The 18,412-nt window shown below is 29.0% G+C and overlaps 2 protein-coding genes across 5 annotated transcripts; both read right to left on the bottom strand.

Moving 5' to 3' along the window:
- Nucleotides 1–11,010: 11,010 nt before the first annotated feature.
- Nucleotides 11,011–13,770, bottom strand: LOC127245718 (BOI-related E3 ubiquitin-protein ligase 1-like). 3 transcript variants are annotated; one of them, XM_051266735.1, is made up of 6 exons: nucleotides 13,386–13,769; nucleotides 13,183–13,237; nucleotides 12,426–12,497; nucleotides 12,193–12,334; nucleotides 11,778–12,100; nucleotides 11,012–11,697 (listed from the first exon to the last, which is right to left on the bottom strand). In XM_051266735.1, the coding sequence occupies exons 4-6, from the start codon at nucleotides 12,296–12,298 to the stop codon at nucleotides 11,155–11,157; spliced, it is 972 nt and encodes a 323-aa protein (XP_051122692.1). In that variant the 5' UTR covers nucleotides 12,299–12,334; nucleotides 12,426–12,497; nucleotides 13,183–13,237; nucleotides 13,386–13,769; the 3' UTR covers nucleotides 11,012–11,154. The 3 variants fall into 3 exon arrangements, with proteins under 3 accessions (XP_051122690.1, XP_051122692.1, XP_051122691.1); XM_051266733.1 differs by lacking the exon at nucleotides 12,426–12,497 and having other exon boundaries at nucleotides 11,011–11,697; nucleotides 13,197–13,237; nucleotides 13,386–13,770; XM_051266734.1 differs by lacking the exon at nucleotides 12,426–12,497 and having other exon boundaries at nucleotides 13,386–13,768.
- A 3,048-nt stretch (nucleotides 13,771–16,818) lies between these two features.
- On the bottom strand, nucleotides 16,819–18,156 carry LOC127245613 (protein YABBY 7-like). Of its 2 annotated transcripts, XM_051266602.1 has the most exons (7): nucleotides 18,001–18,156; nucleotides 17,768–17,914; nucleotides 17,573–17,690; nucleotides 17,433–17,481; nucleotides 17,223–17,298; nucleotides 17,035–17,116; nucleotides 16,819–16,956 (listed from the first exon to the last, which is right to left on the bottom strand). In XM_051266602.1, the coding sequence occupies exons 1-6, from the start codon at nucleotides 18,079–18,081 to the stop codon at nucleotides 17,039–17,041; spliced, it is 549 nt and encodes a 182-aa protein (XP_051122559.1). In that variant the 5' UTR covers nucleotides 18,082–18,156; the 3' UTR covers nucleotides 16,819–16,956; nucleotides 17,035–17,038. The 2 variants fall into 2 exon arrangements, with proteins under 2 accessions (XP_051122559.1, XP_051122558.1); XM_051266601.1 differs by having other exon boundaries at nucleotides 16,819–17,116.
- Nucleotides 18,157–18,412: the final 256 nt, after the last annotated feature.

Below are 18,412 nucleotides of genomic sequence, written 5' to 3'. Positions count from 1 at the left end.
ATGTAAATTTGGAATTAATGTAAAATGAATGTAAAAAATATAAACGGTCCATTAGTGATATTTGTGTAAATATTTGGAAAAATAATGGGATATAGATTTAAAGAATAATTTATATTTTTTACCAAATATGATATGAAAACATTTTTATAGACAAATTAAAATAATAAAATATATATATTTTTACAAATACGAGGGGGTAAATACATAGTTGTGGCTACTATGTTGGTTGGAATTCATCGGTGATGCATTAATAGGAAGGATATTGTGTTGATCCGAGAAATCAGCATTTCTAGTCAACACATCATAACTAAGTAGACATCTCATTGTTTTAATTAACATAACTATTAGAAACGTGATTTGGATTTAGCTGTCTATCCAACCTGAAATCAAAGCGAAAGGGTTGTTTCAATTGGCAGGGTCTCTTTTGGGCTTATCCTAATTAATAACAAATAGGCTTAGGGTTTAATGTGTTTTGGGGTGTTTATAAATAGATAGCTATGGTTCCTAATCGTATGACATAATTGTAAATCTCTGAATCAGTATAATAAAATCTTTACGGTTCCTGCCCGTGGACATAGGTTGACACACCGTCACCGAACCACGTAAAACCTCTATATTCTTTATTTGTTTTCTTTCTCGTTTTCTCATAACAAGTGGTATCAGAGTCATATCTCATTTATTGAAGATGTCCTCGTATAAGTTTGATCTGAAGAAGTTTAATGGGTCGAATCACTTCACGCTCTGAAAGGTTAAGATGAGGGCACTTCTGGTTCAACAAGGATGTGCAGCTGCGTTGAAGGGAGAAGACAAGTTTCCTAAAGACACGAAGGAGGAGATAAATAAAGAGATTTTGGCAAGGGCTCATTCCACGATCTTGCTGTCAATTACTAATGAGGTGTTATGGGAGGTTATAGATCAGACGACTGCTTTTGGGCTATGGAATAAACTATGTGAGAAGTACCAAAATAACTCTCTCACGAACAAGGTATATCAAAAGCAACGTCTTTACACCCTCCGGATGTCCGAAAGTACTCAGGTAAAGGATCACATTGATATCTCTAACCGTATCATTCTTGATTTTCAAAGAGTTGAGGTTAAAGTAGATTATGAAGATCAAACCCTAATTTTACTGTGTTCACTATCTGGTTCATATGAAAATTTTGTAGACTATATGCTATATGGTAGAACTACAATTTTTGTTAATGATGTGAAAGATCTTTTTTATGTCCAAAGAATTGAAAAGAAAGGTTTCTCGGGAAGAGGGTTCTGGTTCTAGCTCAGGTTTGTTTGAAGGTAGGGGAAGACCACAAGAGAGGGGTAACGAAAATGGGAGGTCGCGTTCAAAATCAAAATCCTCTAGCAAAGTTAAGTGTTATCTTTGCAAGGAGAAGAGACACGTTAAAAGAGATTGTCCATAGAAGAAGGGAAATACAAAAGTTGATTTTAGTAACAGTGGCAACAGTGCTGCTGTGGTACAAGACAGTTCTAATGATGGGGACTTTGGTGAAGCTCTGACAAGGCTGTTTCAATTGACAGAATCTTTTTTTGGCTTATCCTAATTAATAACAAATAAACTTAGGGTTTAGGGTGTTTTGGGTGCTTATAAATAGATAAACTATAGTTTCTAGTCGTATGACATAATTGTAAATCTTTGAATCAGTATAATAAAATTTCTCCGGTTCCTGCCCGTGAACGTAGACTGTGACACACCGTCATCAAACCACGTAAAACCTCAACAATGTATTCTTTATTTGCTTCCTTTCTCGTTTTCTCATAACAATAACAAATGTTCGTTATCAAAAAAAAAAAAAAAAAATTAATTAACATAACACATGTTGTCTTAGTTGAAAGCATATGCTAAAAATTCTATATCTAAGTGTATTGTATGAATAAATTTTTTAATCTAATAGATATTTGATGTAATAAATTTGATTTAATTTCGAATGTAATATAAAAAATTTAAAACAATTAATTAATATATTGAAAAAAAAAATCCCAATACACACCCACATACATATATACCCAGTGTACACTTTCGGATAGCAGTTGCGGTTCCCACATCATCAAAATAAAAAATAAAAAGGGAAGAAGACACTTAGGGTGTGTTTGTTTGAAGGATTTTGGTAGATTTTCACTATTCATCCAATTTTTTCCCCTCAAAAACATCAAATCAAACACCTATTTTTCATTTTTTTATATTATACTAAAAATCAATTTTACATTCAAAACATCACATCAAACCCTATTTATATCACATCATACAACTATTCAAATTCAAAATTTTTACTATTCAAATCCCAACTCAAAATCCAAACCCCCAAACAAACACACCCTTAACGTGAGCAAGTGCGATTATTGAAAAAATCGTATAAATTTATTATTAGTAAGAAACACAAATATATATATATTTTAAAAAGCCTGAATTTTTAAAATTTTTATACTGTCTAATACTACTAGTCTCAATAAAATACTTTTATTTTCTATACAAAATATAAATTTAAAATCACAAGAAGTACACGCCATCTATCATCACTGATCAAGATAGGTTCACGGACATTAATGCCGTACTAACCAACACTCTAATTACGCATAAATAGATAAATAAATAAATAATTATATAATACTCTTTTAATTTAAATAATGATTTTGGCAAACAAACAATCCTAAGTTGTTACTATATGCTACAATCACTCACTCACGGGTGGAATTTTTATTGCATATTCCCACACATACTTTCATTCTATTTCTATAAATATATAATAATACATCATTGGAATTTGGACTTAGTACTAAATGTGTCCTATTGTTACTATATGCTACAATATTATAATTAAAATTTTATTTAATTTGTTAAACATTGTATTATGTCGTTATGTATGTTTAACTATATATGCACCCTTATATAAATGTTACCATGAGTATTACGTGACAAATTTTGGGTCATAGTATAAGATTTGAAATTCAAATAATTTACTGAATTAAATTCCATCTACTATATATGTATACATACGGAGAAGGTTACCGTGCTGATTTTTCAAGTCAACATCCATAAAATACAAAAACAGTATAAGTCTTTATTAAAAACAACACGTGTTGTTTGTAATAATGACATGTGTTGTTTGTTTATAATTACGCGTGTGTTATACAAGTGTGTATGTGTTGCATGAGACTATATCATGTGCTGTTAGTTCATATGTTATTTTTGTATTATATGAATATAAATAATGCGTTGCCACTAACATTACTATGTATTATTTATTAGTTATCTGTGTGTTGTTCAGTATAGTGCTGAATTTGAAATTTAGCACTGTAGTCGCCGCATTATATATATATTATGGGTGTGTTTGTTTGGGGGTTTGGATTTTGAGTTGGGATTTGAATAGTAAAAATTTTGAATTTGAATAGTTGTATGATGTGATATAAATAGGTGTTGATGTGATGTTTTGAATGTAAAATTAATTTTTAGTATAATATAAAAAATAAAAAATAGGTGTTTGATTTGATGTTTTTGGGGGGAAAAAATTGGATGAATAGTAGAATTTTGTTAAAATTCTACAAACGAACACACCTATATGTATCAATGACCGTCCGACTTTGCAGTAAAAAAAAAAAAAAAATTTAATTAAATTTAATTTTTTTATATAGATTATAAAAAATTACTGTAAGAAAACAATAACGAAAAACACAAGAACGTATGCTCAACGACAAACGGATATCAGCAGTAGTACGGACAAACTACCAAATCTTTATGTACACGTGGACCAATAGTAATAACCGCAACAATAATTAATATATTTAATTTAATTTAATTTGGAAGCCGTCCTTGTAAGTTTGTAATTTCCAAAATACGCCTGCGCTCGTGACCTTTTTTACTTCGATACTGCCCTCTAACTTTGGCTGCACGTGACTTTCGTCTCCATTACAGATTAATGACTGTGTTCTTTTATTAATACCATTTCGTCGTTTCAATTAATTTATTCATTTTGTGTTTTTTTAGTTGAATGTATTTTTAATACTAAATAATATAGAAAATTATATTAATAATTAATATAAAAAATAATATATATACTTTTTGTTTATTTAAATATATATATATTTATTTTGGTACGGAATTTAAGAAATAATAGTATTTTAATTATAATAGTAATTAAAAATAATATAAAAAATGTGTATAATGTTTTAGTAGACAAAAAAAAAAGATCATTGAAGTATTAATTTTTAATAAGTGAATAAAATATACATATTACAAATATTATGTTAATGAGTGTATATATATATATAAAATTTTAATATATTTATAAAAAATTATTCCATCAAACAGCAAACCCAATATATATATATATATATAAATATTATATAAAATATTATACTCCCTTCGTCCAAAATACCGTATCTGCTACACTGTGGACACGATATTTTAGGAGGGGTGTAATTAGTAGATAATTAAGAATGTATTAGTGAAAATAATTATCCTATAATATAAATAATTACAAATTAAGATTAAGATAACTAATTAGTTTAATTAAAATTAAAAAAAATAAATTTAAAAAATTTAAAATGAGATTAAAGTGTGTAATCATTTTTCAAAAAAGGAAAACGACATTGTATGTGGGACGGACATAAACGACAACGTGGACATGGTATTTGGGACGGAGGGAGTACTATCTAATTAATTCCTTGAGGTAATCAATAATAAAACACAACATATAAAATACAAAAACAATACATGCAATTAATGCAAAGTGTTACAATGGAAGTATATACATATATAATATATAAAATATATTATAGTTTATAATTATAATTAAGACTTGAGAAAGATGTATTTATACCGTTGGATACGTTTTTTTAATACAAAATTTTCAAATTTTCCTAAAAACAAAATGTTTCACCGTTCATTTAAATATAAATAGAAAGATTATTACTCCCTCTTTCCCAATACAATTGTCTTGTTTATCACTTTTGTTCGTCCCGAAACAATAATCTTATTTCTATAAATAACCATAACACCATAAAACTATCTCTACTTTTTCATTATTATTACATAATTGTTATTACTTTTTACACTAATATACTCACAGGGGCAAAAAAGTCATTTATCCTTACTTTTTACCGACTACCAATATAATATCAATATTCTTTAAATATCGTGTCCAACACTATAAGATTATACTTTTTAGGACGGAGGGAGTATTTTTTTAATCTATATGTACTTATATAAAATCATGTATAAATTGTCCAAACGGAGAAAATAAAAAACTACAAAGTGAATGTAACATGGGAGCCCACGGCCCATCCTACCCTACCCCCCCCCTACCCCTACCCCACCCCACCCCACCCCATCGACCATAAATTAAAGTGTACGAACAAATTCTAAAAGAGACTTCAGAGATGGATCGTTCCAGAAGTTGAGCAGAAAGCAACATGCACGATCACGACCCCAATCTTATTATTATTATTATTATTATTATTATTATTATTATTATTATTTTCACATGAACAATAGTTAATTCTAGAATTTGTTTACTTTGAAGTTTTATTTTGGGTGTGTTTATTTAAGGGTTTTTTTTTTTTTCTACTAATACATTGTATAAATATTAAATAAAATTTTATCTTTTGTACTATATTAAAAAAAATAATTTTATATTCAAAATATAAAAACCAACAATTATTTATATTACATCAATATTCAAAACTCAAACAACCAAATAAATACACTCTTATATTTAGAGAAATTGTGGAATAAATTAATATTTTTTCGTTTCAATTAAATGTATTATTTTTTTACTATTTTCATATCTTTTATTCATAATTATCTATTTCATATTATATTAGAAATAATTACATATAATTATCAAAATATTTCAATTTTTTTTCATTTAATTTACTAAAAAATATATATATATACTTTGAGCAAAGACGAAATAAATATTTATGTGGGTACAAAACCGTTGAACTATTCTCATTAGGGCAATATTTCTTAATATGGTCCTATGCTGTACTAGATATATTTGAGATTTTTTTAAAAAATGTTAAATAAAATTGATTTTTGATATAAACTTATAAATAGATTATTTTAAATAATATTAGACTTTATTCCTTATATATAAATATTTTTAATTTTTCTACTATGTATTTATTTTTAATTATGTTCTCATTTTATCATATAAAATATACTAAATTAAATAAACATAGCCCTAATTTAACTTCCACGTCATTTAATTCTCATACATAAATATATATATATATATGTATGAAAATAGAATATTGTGGTGGCTGCTACGTTGTTGTGCATGTGAAACTTCAGTTGGCAACGTATGCTTCTGTCTTGTCCACGTGTATGTACCTCAACGGCTGTTCATATATGAATATTTGTGCATACTATAATAAAAATAATAATAATAATGTTGTCGCGGAGTTATTTCCCATATATGCCCTCATGTCATTATTGATGCGAGCAAATGCAAAACCACAGAGGCGTATTACTCCTTCCGTTCCACGTAATTTGTCCATATTTTTTATTTTCGTCCATCCCACATAACTTGTCATTTTTAGTTTTAGAAATATATTTATACACTTTAATCATATTTTAAATTTTAAATTTTATAATTTTCTTAATTTTAATTAAACTATTTACTTATCTTAATCTTAATCTATAATTATTTTTACTAAATAATAATTATTTTACTAATACACTTCTTAATTACTTACTAATTGTACTTTATCTAAATTCTCGTGTCTACAGTAATATACCCATATTACATGGGATGGAGGGAGTATTACTATTAATCCCTCCATCTCGTTTTTACTCAAATATAGTACTCTCCCGTCTCAATACAATAGTCCTATTTATTATTTTTGTTCGTCCTAAAACAATAGTCTCATTTTCATAAATAATCATATTACTATAAAATTACCCTACTTTTTACACTAATACACTCATAAAGGCAAAAAAGTCTTTACCCGTACTTTTTACCCACTATTAATATAATATCAATATTTTTTAAATTCCGTGCGAAACACAACTCAAATTATAGTTTGGGCCAAAGAGAGTATTTCTTTTTATATAAATTAAAAAATAATACTATTTTATTAACTATGAGAAATATAAGTAGGTTATGAGGGTTATCTGACCGGTAACTCTCAAACTATAAAAATAATAAAATTAGAATTTTATTAGTTTGTCCCTTCAAGTAGAGGTGATAATTTGGGTTAGCTCGATTTTTCTTATGTTAGGCCGACCTGACTATACTGGGCTAGCACGGCCTAATTTGAAATCGAACCTAGAAAAGTCGGCCTGAGAACGACCTGATTTAAAGAAGCGTCAGTGCGGGCCTATTTTTTTTATTATTATTTTTATATTATTTTATTTGTTTTTTAGCTTTAATTTAATTTAGAAAAGAATATATTTTAATAGTGAAAATGAGGAATTGAAATCACAACCAAACATATATAAGATTTTTATCATCAAACTATGTTGTAATTTTTTTTTATTTCAAAAATTAATGCATATACATTAATTAAAATAATATTAATTTTAAAAACTGGTCCGGGCCAGACACGGTCCGAAAATTTTCGGATCTATTTTTGGAGGCCCATGAACGGTTTTATGTTAGAATCTCGGATCCCAGAAAAATTTAAAAAGACAATATTGAATCGGTAAAAATGAGACATTTTGCTCTCCAAAATTTTACTACTAGTTCCATCACTAATGGGTGAAGGTGTGTAAAATAGTTTTGATATTTTTACCTTTACAAATAAATATATATATATAGTATTTATATATAAATTATTTTTACTATAATAAAATATAGATATCTTTAAATAGAATATTGAGTTGGGACGGAGAAACATCCACTTAAAAATATTTACTTTAATGAGCGACAATTTACTAAATATTGTATTTTAATGATATCGAGGATAGTCTTAGTATGTAAAGACGATTTTACATGTATCATGTGTAAAATTAATATAAAGTAAAAATATATACTACAAGTTAATTTAAAGGGCATACATAATCATAAAGAATAGTCGGGAATAATTAAAAGTATAATTAGGTAATAATAACAAATCGATGCTCTACGTACTGGTAAGATTTCAATTTTGAATTTTTTATTTTAAATAGTAAAATTTTGAGTGTAAATGTTTGATTTGATTTGATTTTTTATTTTTTTAAAAAAAATTAAAATAGTAAAACTAAATGCAAAATCTTACAAGTAAACATAGCTAATATTTTTAGTAATTTTTTTTTTCTTTAAAATTTTTTCTACAACATTGCGAAATTAGGATTGAACTCCATTCATCGATGATGTAAGAAATAGCCTACCTATGTGAGCTATAATCTTTCGAGTATTTTAATAATAGTTGGTAGTATATAGTTGTCTAAAGATAAAATTACTCTTACTAAAAGTATTGATTTTATAATAATATGATTGTAAATAAATGTAAAAGTACGAATATTCTCATTTGTGATATAATTGATAGTTACTAATACGAGAATGTATGAGTTTGTTTAGACAAGAGGTTTTTGGAAATTTGAAAGTTTGAAAAAAAAAGTAAAAAGTTAGTATTTGATTTAATGTTTTGTTACAGGAAAAATATATTTGATGTAATATTTTTGAAAAATAAATAGTGTCAAATTAATAAAAATGTATTGTGTAAACAGAGCAATAATATTTTTAAATAGAACATACAAAAATAAAAGTATGTAAACTTTAAAGTTAAATGGTGAAAATATTAATAGGTAAACTGTTTTTTTAGTCTCGTAACTGGACTCCCTTGTCATTTTAGTCATGTAACTGGACCCCCTTATCATTTTAGTCCCGTAAGTGGAGCCCGTCGCAAACTAGTCCCATAAGTGAAAATTTTTTATTTTTTTAGTCCTCCGGTGCCGGAGATGCCCACGTGGCTCGCCGGAGGTGACGTGTCCGCCAGGTGTCACTAACGTGGGACACGTGGATTTTTTTATTTATTTTATTTCATTTTTTTAAATTTTTTAAAAAACTTATTTTTAATTTATTTTAAATTTTATTTGTATTTTTTTATTTTTTTTATTTAGTCCAATTAAAAAAAATTAAAAAATAAAATAAATCCACGTGTCCGCCAGGTGTCGCTGACCTGGCGGGACACGGGCGTCTCCGGCGCCGGAGGACTAAAATAGCGAAAATTTTTCACTTATGGGATTAGTTTGCAATAACCTCCACTTAGAGGACTAAAATAATAAAATAGTCCAATTACAGAACTAAAAAAAATAGTTTAGGTCCGTAGTTGGCTTTCTAGTTGGGCCAATATTTCAACAAAATATAATACCCCATGAAGATGTGTTTTGAATAGACCAATATACTTATGTATTTGTCTTATCTACAACAAACATACACACACAAGTACAATTTATGTTTGTCTAACGTTGGATGTTATGGGAACTTTAATGTTAAACTAGAATTGGCGATCCCTTAAAAAGTTCTTCAAAATTGTATCAAATTTATCTGTAATTTCAGGAAACCGCTTCAAATCTCCTAATTCGTAAATATTTTTTATGATTTCATAAATTTTATGTCTAATCTTTTCGACGGTCTTTATTTCAAGGTCTTTTACTTACATATTCCCGACTTGCGAATGAATTTCAGGATTTCTATTTTTAAACTCGTGAAATTGATTATATATATATATATTTATTTCTCTTATATTTATGCTCAACGAATAGTAAAAATAATTCTTAAAACCAGAATAAATAAACTATTTTTGAATAAATTTACTATTTTTTGAGAAAAAATATAAAAAAAAATTAAATATATTTGCAATTTTAAAAGTTTTGAAATAGAGATTTCGAAATTTATTCGCAGTTTGGATAAGTACGGCTGTTAAACATTGCAGCAAATTAATTATTTGATTATTTTTATAATTATAATTTGATAAAATATATAATATATATCACTTTATAAATAATAAAATTTAATATTATACAAATAAATAAAACATATAAATATTTATTTTTTATTAATACACTATTATTAATTTCATAAATTCAATTTAATACATATTTATATCATTACATACTATATTATCTTATCAAATCAATACACATTAAACTTTCCAAAACTCAAACCAAATCTACAAATCTTAAAAAAAGCACAAACATTCAAATTATCCTAAAATTCAAGTCTAATTCAAACGGAAACTCAAATTCCCCAAATTTTCTCAAAATTAAAATAAATAAAATATTCCTATAATAAATTAGGTTATAGCCAAATTAGGTTATAGCCATGATTTAAAAATAAAATTATTATTATTATTATTATTATTATTATGGGTGTCAATTCGTGTTTTCAGTTGTGTTTTGTCAGGTTGAGTTATGGGGTAACACAAAAAATGTCAACTATAATCAGAAATTTGACTCAAAACTCTAGCATAATACTTTTAGGTCAGGTTAAGGATTTAGTTTCAGATCACCCAAAATCTAAACAAACTCGACACGAAACATATCCGAAGTACAAAATTCGACCCAATTTGTATATTTCAAGTTATCAGATCACCCCGAAATCCGATCCAAACACGACACGAATTTTTTTTATTTCAAATTTTCAGATTGATCCAATCTTTTACAAACTCGAAATACTCAAAATTTTCAGACAAAACGATTCAATTTTTCGGGTTAGGTTTAATTTTGACTACCCTAATAATAATAATCTTGATTTTAGAATCACGGGACATTCGATTCTTACAACTATGTCCAAACTGGCCTCCTCTTCTACCTTTGTAACTTCCCATTTGTCCTTTTCCATCGAATTCACCGTCACTATTCTACTCTTTAACCCTATATTAAATTTTTATAATATTAATAATAATAATAATAATAATTCTGAATTGGTTTCATTTGTCTAACTCTGATATGATTAAATTAACCTCAAATATGGGTCTCCTCTCCACAGGCTTTCTGACTCAAAAGGCCCATCTACTAAGCCCAAGTCCGGCCCAATACCACCGGCAGCTGCCGGAACTTCCACCGGAGTCTCCGGCAAGTAACCAAAAAAACTTCGGAGTTTAATTTTTTTTCAAATTCTCAAATAAAAACAATAAATTAGAAAAACAATATGTCATTTGTATCTATAGATATATCGATATCGATATATATATATATATATAAGCTGCCGATGTTTAAGATAAGTACACGTCGTAGCTCGAAGATTTGATCATCTTGCAGACCGGGCAAATGCTGACAAAGCTCTCGCATTCGACGCACACACAGAGATGCCGGCACGGCATCAGCAGCACTGCCGCCTTCCTCGATTGGCAACACCGGCAGATCATTGATTTGTTACCCGGGTTCGATCTTCCGGCTCCGTCAGCTGCGGCGGCGGAGCTGAGGTAATTATTGGGATCGACGCAAGAGACGGCATCCTCGGCGTCGCACTCGCCGAACCCTTCTTGACCTTGGCCAGAATTCTGCATCGCTTGCTGAAGATTGGTTTTCAGGACATTGACGACGGACTCGTTGTACTTCGCCACGTAGTGCCAATTCTGGACCTCGTTCGTCGCCCGCCTCATAGTGTCCATAAGCTCTTTATTCTTCCGAGTCGCCGTCTCCAATTGAACCTCCTTTTCTTGCAGCTTCCTTAAAATGCTTCTCTCGAGCGTTGAGAGTAACGAGATCGTATGTCTTCGCCGAATGTCCCTCAGTCCTTTCACCATATTCTCCTCCTGCAAAGAGTCGTTAAGAAACGCATTTTACAGTGTCGATTTTTTGAAGGATTCCGAAGAAATTTGGTAAAAAGAATCACCTGGGATCGGATAAATCGATTGAATTCATCGTTGTGTTGATTGAGTTCTCTTCGGATTTCGGAAGAAAGAACCGTCGAAGTAAGAAACGAGTCGGGTCTGTCGTCGTCACAAGCGAGTCTTAAACCAGTGAAGACGGGATTCTGACTGAAAATGCTCGATTTTCGGCTGTTGGCACCATTGTTGAATGTTTCGTTATTCAATGGAAGAAGCTGCTGCCTCGGAACAGATTCAATGTCCCGGCTGCGTTTATTTGGCAGTAGAAACGGCGTGCTGTTATTGTTCGCTAGATAGTTTACGGGATTCGAATGAAATTCAGCCGGCACTGCATTCACAGGAAAAGCAACGACGATTAGACAAAAACATTTATCCGATTGAATCAATGTAATTCGTAAATAAGCAGCCGAACTAACTCACAATTTTCGCATAACTGAAGCTGATTTGACACATTCGTAGGATACTGAAACGGACTATTGAGAAACGGCGGGGCTGGTGCAGCATTGTTGTTATTGTCTTCGAACATTTTCGTTAAGGATGTCTCAAGCAGATAACGGTCGTTCTGAAGAAATTAAAATTGCCAAATCGGTAATCAAACAGTTAGAGAGCTAACAACACGAAAAAACTTAAATCAAACACATACAAGACATCACCTAAAGCTCTAGAATTAGTTGATCGTAATATTCTCAGGTAATCGTTCTTGTAGCATTCGCCATCGGCGTTTTCTAAAGTAGCGAACAAAGTAACAATAATTAACACGTCGCCGCGACACTCCGCCGATGATTTCAAACATAACGACAAAAAGAATCATTAACTACTCTTTCGTACATACTTTGATCGCCACCGTAAATATCCAAGTAACTTTTATCCTTATTACCATTGATCATCAAGTGAAAAAAACATCGAATTTGCAACATTCGGACCTTTGCGGAAAGAACGACTTTAAATCAAGTTTTTGCTCCTCGTTCTTAATCTAACAAATTTAAGATTCCTTCATTACACTCACTGATAATTAGGGCAGAAAAATGCAGCAAACTAAAACAAAGTCCTAAGCAATTCTGAAGAACAGTGATAAAAGTTCATCAAGCGATTGATAAATCACAATCAGAGAGGCTAAGATATTCATGAATTTACTCAACAGGAAGAACAGATTAGTTTCAATTCATATGCAAAAACATTAAAAACTGCTGAGAAGAAAAGGGGAAAAATCAAAGGTCGAACGATATGGATGATGATCGGTAGAAACAGAAAATTTGGGGATGCATTTCCACAGTGATTCACTACACCGATTTCAATACAAAGATCGTCATAATCGGAACCAGAAGATAACAGAATCATCCAGAAATCAATCAATCACAAATCGAATCGAATCAAACAGAAGAACAACACAGAAATGAGATCAAAACTCACCCCCAAAATATTACCTCCTCTGTAGAAATTCCGCTAACGCAATTCCTCATCCATTCTGGAATCAAAATCCACAAAAACAAAACAATTATAAAAGAGGAATCTATCAAAAACACAAAATCCAATCAACAAAAAAGGATTAGAATTAGAAAAAATTTAAAAATAAATTTAAAAAAAAAAAAAACAAAAAAAAGTAAATCACCCACCCGGTCCAGAGTAAAAATTGCAATCGAGGATGGCGTTTCTTCCGGAAATGCTGAGTAAAACAGAGAATTAAAAAGGGGAATCGAGTGGACGGGTGGTCAGAGCAATAATGGCGGTCAGGGTTTGGTTGGAAGGTGGAGATGATGTGGGCGTTGGTTACAACAAATTAAAAGCGCAAGGAATCAAGCGAAAGGTAGAAGAAAACGCTTGCAAATCAACAGAAACGGCGAGGCCCACGAAAAATCACAGTGGAGAAAGATGAATTGAAGATTAAAGAAAGTGAGAGAGACAGAGAAAGGCAGAAAGGCCAAATTTCTGGAAACACGTTCCTTGTTCGATATTCAATGCTTCCACCATTTTTTTCAACTCCTTCATTTCCCTTCCTTCACAATTCATTCATTTCTTATTTCAAGCAAATTACTCTTCCTATACATACAAATATATATATATATAAATCTATATTTAATATTTATACAAATATATTGTGAATTTCTTTGCCCATTTTGGATTTGGATTTTATTGTTTTAAAAGAAGAAATTTGTATAAATTCATAAACTTGATTATATAATTTACTGTAATTTCCCTAAAAATATAACTATAATTTTATTTTATTTGGTGCTTTTTTTGGTTTCTAAAGTAAATTTGAATATTTTATATATTTTTTGTTAATAAATATAAATATTAAAATTATTTATATAATAAAGTTCATTTAAAATGTGCAAGTTTTTTCTTTTTTATTTTTACCTAACTAATTATTTATTATTTTCCATTTTACAAGCTATTTTTATTAAAAGGGTAATCAATTTATAAAAATAAACACGATTTAAATGCATTTATTTACTATGGTAAGAATATGTAGATTTTATTCGCCCTAAATATATATTTACTGTATTATATAATAAATTTGTTGTTCTTACTATTATTATTTTGATTCATTGTAATAATCCCTTTAAAAAATATAGATGATTGTTCAATCAAATTTAAATATTTGGTTATTAATTTGTTCAATAAGTATATATATATATATATATATATTTGACCTTTTTAGAAATGGACTTTGTGCATTCACATTTTAATTCTTATTAATTTATAAATCCTTTTTCTGGATGGTTATGGATCATTCTATTCAATATTTTAGCAATTTTGATATATTAACTAGAAATTTCCTATATATATTTTTGTCTGTGGATCTTACAAAAATTTATATTCTCTCGTTCCCACATAATTTGTCCCTATTTTCTATTTTCGTCCGTCCCACATAACTTGTCCTTTCTATTTTTGGAAATATAATTATGCACTTTAATAGCATTTTAAATTTTAAATTTTATAATTTTCTTAATTTTAATTAAACTATTTACTTATCTTAATTTTAATTTATAATTATTTTTAATGATACACTTCTTAATTACTTACTAATTATACTTCACTTAAATTAATTGTTTGAATTGATTTTTCAATGATCATAATTCATGATAGAAAATATAATATTGAAAAAGAAAGTTTTTATAATATAATTGAATTGTCTATATATCAAATTTCCAATTAAGATTAATATATATATATATATATGCACATGTTTTTTTCCTAATTGTTTATTAAATAATTATCATTATACCTGTAAAAATATACTACTCCCTCCATCCTAACGAAAGGTTGTCACTTTTCATTTTCGTCCGTCCCAAAACAAGTTATCATTTCTTAATTTAGTAATTGTACTGCCTACCTAACATAATAAATATCTTTCCAACTTATTTATATTACACAAATGTTTTTGCTTTTATATTACACAATATTAATAGGGGTATTTTCGTCATTACAACTCATTATAATACTAATATTCAAAAATTTACGTGCAAAAAGTAAACGACAATCTTGTACCGGGACGGATGGAGTAGTTTTGTTTTTTGGAAAAAAAAACAATATCTAAATAATATAAATTTGAAAATTTTGTGTTAAAAGTATTCATAATAAGAATTTGTTCTTTTATTATTACATAAGTCTCAACATTTATTTGTATTTTTTATTTAAAATATATTATTTTTATTTTACAATATTACTATAAAAACAAAAATAAACAACAATTATTACTTATTTTTAATAAAAACTCTCCAAATATTTAAATTATAAAAAGAGTAACAAACCAATTAAGATGAATTATTACCAACTTCTCATTAATAACCTCTATATTGCAAAATTTAATTTTTTTAAATAAATATGGTGTAATTATTAGAAAAAACCAAAACAAAACAAACTTACCTCAAATTTTTCCCCAATTGCTTAAATTTGTTTGTTACGATTGTTGTTGTCACATCGGTTTTTAAAAATTTGAAAGAAACTAATTATTTTGTCATTAAAGACTTATATAAATTCCTATAAATTATTTAAAAATTTAATGTGAGTGGCACGCAATTGCTATCCCTACTGACATATTTTAAGAGGTTGTAATTATTGACTTAATTCTAGCCTTTTCTTTTTGAATTATCAATAATAATAATTACTATATTATTATGATGGGAAGAAAATACAAAGCTGCCAATGATAACGACTGAAATTAAATAAAATTTTAAAAAGCATTAAATTGATATATATATATATATATATGAGAAATTAAATAAATTTCACATCTTACCTCAGGGAAAAATAAATAAATAAAAATTGACCTGGGAATTTTAATATTCAATTTAGGGAAAGAGCCAAAATGGCAGGAAATTGAACAGGGGCATTTCGGTCAAATCATATTAAAAAGAATCTTTTCCAACAGTGGGTCAGAAATCATGACCCGACCCGGATCATACAGCTTTTCAACCGTAAATTCTGGCGGGTAATATTTCGTTGACCGGTCAACGGCTAGATTTATTGCACATTATATTGATTTTGATTTTGATTGAATTGAGTGCCTCTTGCTTTCTACTCTATCACCTTTTGAATATGATTTTGTATTTTTTTTTTATTTTAATTTTATTTTTAAATAATAATATAATATTATAAAGATGATATAGTAATTCAATAAAAATATCGAATAAAGTTATCTGCGCAAGATTGTTAGAATTAAAATTTTGTCGATATCTTCTCAATCAAAGTTTGTCGAATAATATTTTACGTGCATTGGTGTTTGTGCACGTGTCTGGTATTCCCCCTGTATATTTGAATATTAATCTTTTATCAAAATATAGTATAAATTTTTTTAAAAAATGGCAAAAATATTGTAATACTAATATAGACTGACGTTTATATAAAACAAAAATTATAAAAATATAAAGATATTTTTAATATTAAATATAATTATGGAAAAAATAAATATAAATTTATTAAGTGGATAGAAGGAGTATATAATTTTTGGATGAATATGAAACAAGTCAAACAACCGTCAAATAATTGATATTTAAACATTTACGCGATAAGTAGGTTCAAACTATCATCAATCATAATCGTAAAATAAAAATGATCGAATCAAATCGTGCTTGACCATCTTTTCTCGCTACAAGTCATTGCCAAAACCACGAGCCTTGTGAAGTACCATTGCATAGCGGAGACATGGTATAGTTATTGCTTCAACAGCTACATCGATCGAACCTTAACATCCTCAAACAATAGTTATGACAACATTCGACTTCTACAACAATATGAAGAAAGAACACGAAATTATCGAACCTCATTAATTATACGTTGAGTTCACAGCCCTCCTCGGATCGCCACCGCCTCCCTTATGCTGATTTTGAGGACAATGCGACCACTAAATTTCGAGGCACGAAATTGGAGCTAAGTAAGCAATTTTTCGAGATCAAATTTATTTTTCGAGATCAAATTTATTTTCCGCAGATTGTTACAAGAATTCTTACATTTTTAGCAGCAGAGCTGAATGCTTGCTTGTGAGTAATGTCCGGGTGCTTAATTTTCAGCCTCTTGATTTCTTCTCTGAAAAAATATATATATATATATATATATTAAATCACCATCTCACCTAAAAGTTCAAATTAACAGTCATATTCATCATTGTTAGATTTTCTTACAATATAATTTTTAGTTATTGGAAAGGCTAAGGTTTTTACTTGATGAAGCGATTGTAAGCAGACGGAGGGCGTTGCTTCCTCTCCGGAGCTACAAAAGGTCGTCAAACCTCGAATCAAAAACAACGCCTCGGACAAGAGTTCCATCATAAGTACATTTCACTAAAATTAAGGATACTCACGTTTATGGATAACTTGCTCGTGGCGCAAAGAGTCGTCATTCTTGTCCTCATCCGAAGAAAAATGCAGCAAAGGCCGGAATGTGTTCGCCGCCTCTTCAAAAGGCGGCTCGCATTTCAACTTAAAAAAAAAAAAAAAAAGAAAATCATTCACAAGAATCGAAGAAATTATCGTATCAAATAAATTGATCATTTTACCATATCTTGTTGCTGATAATTTGTCGAGGACAAGAGATTGCACGTGACGGGACAAGGCTTAGAAATGTTGACGGTGAGAACGCCGGCGCAATGCCCGCACGTGACGGTCACGGCCATGGACAAGCTACTGCTGCAGGGGACATTAACCTGAGGTCGAAAAAGTTAGTGATGATCAAGAAATGTAGTATTTTAGACAATGGTTAAGGTAAGAATTAAATATTGTGAAATATTACAAGCAATATTGTGCTACAAAAGCCACATCGAACATAGTAGACTTGTTCTTGAAGACTAAGGAAGTTGTCCAGAGAGGACATTTTTTTGTAAGAACAAGAAGACAACTTTTCGATTACGTATTGTTCGAGTTAATAAAGGCACAGATATGACCTGAAGGACCCATTTACATTCTATTCAGGTTTTGCATTGAAGAGGTATTTATGTTTGATTTTGATGGGTATAAATCGAATATTTATTTTTTATTCAATATATATTAATTCAAATTTGTATTATTATTTTGAAATTGTAAATCGAAATGCAAAGTAAAAAGGGGGAAAAAATGAAACGCCTGACTAAAAATGACTCTTGCCTAAATGTTTCAACTGTACTTGTCTTCATATTTAATCACTGGTTTTTTTGAGCATGGTGATG

This window comes from Andrographis paniculata, unplaced genomic scaffold, assembly GCF_009805555.1.
Source record: "Andrographis paniculata isolate CXL003 unplaced genomic scaffold, ASM980555v1 Contig22END, whole genome shotgun sequence".
In the NCBI taxonomy this organism is placed as follows: Eukaryota; Viridiplantae; Streptophyta; class Magnoliopsida; order Lamiales; family Acanthaceae; genus Andrographis; species Andrographis paniculata.
This window is presented reverse-complemented; position numbering and strand designations above follow the sequence as displayed.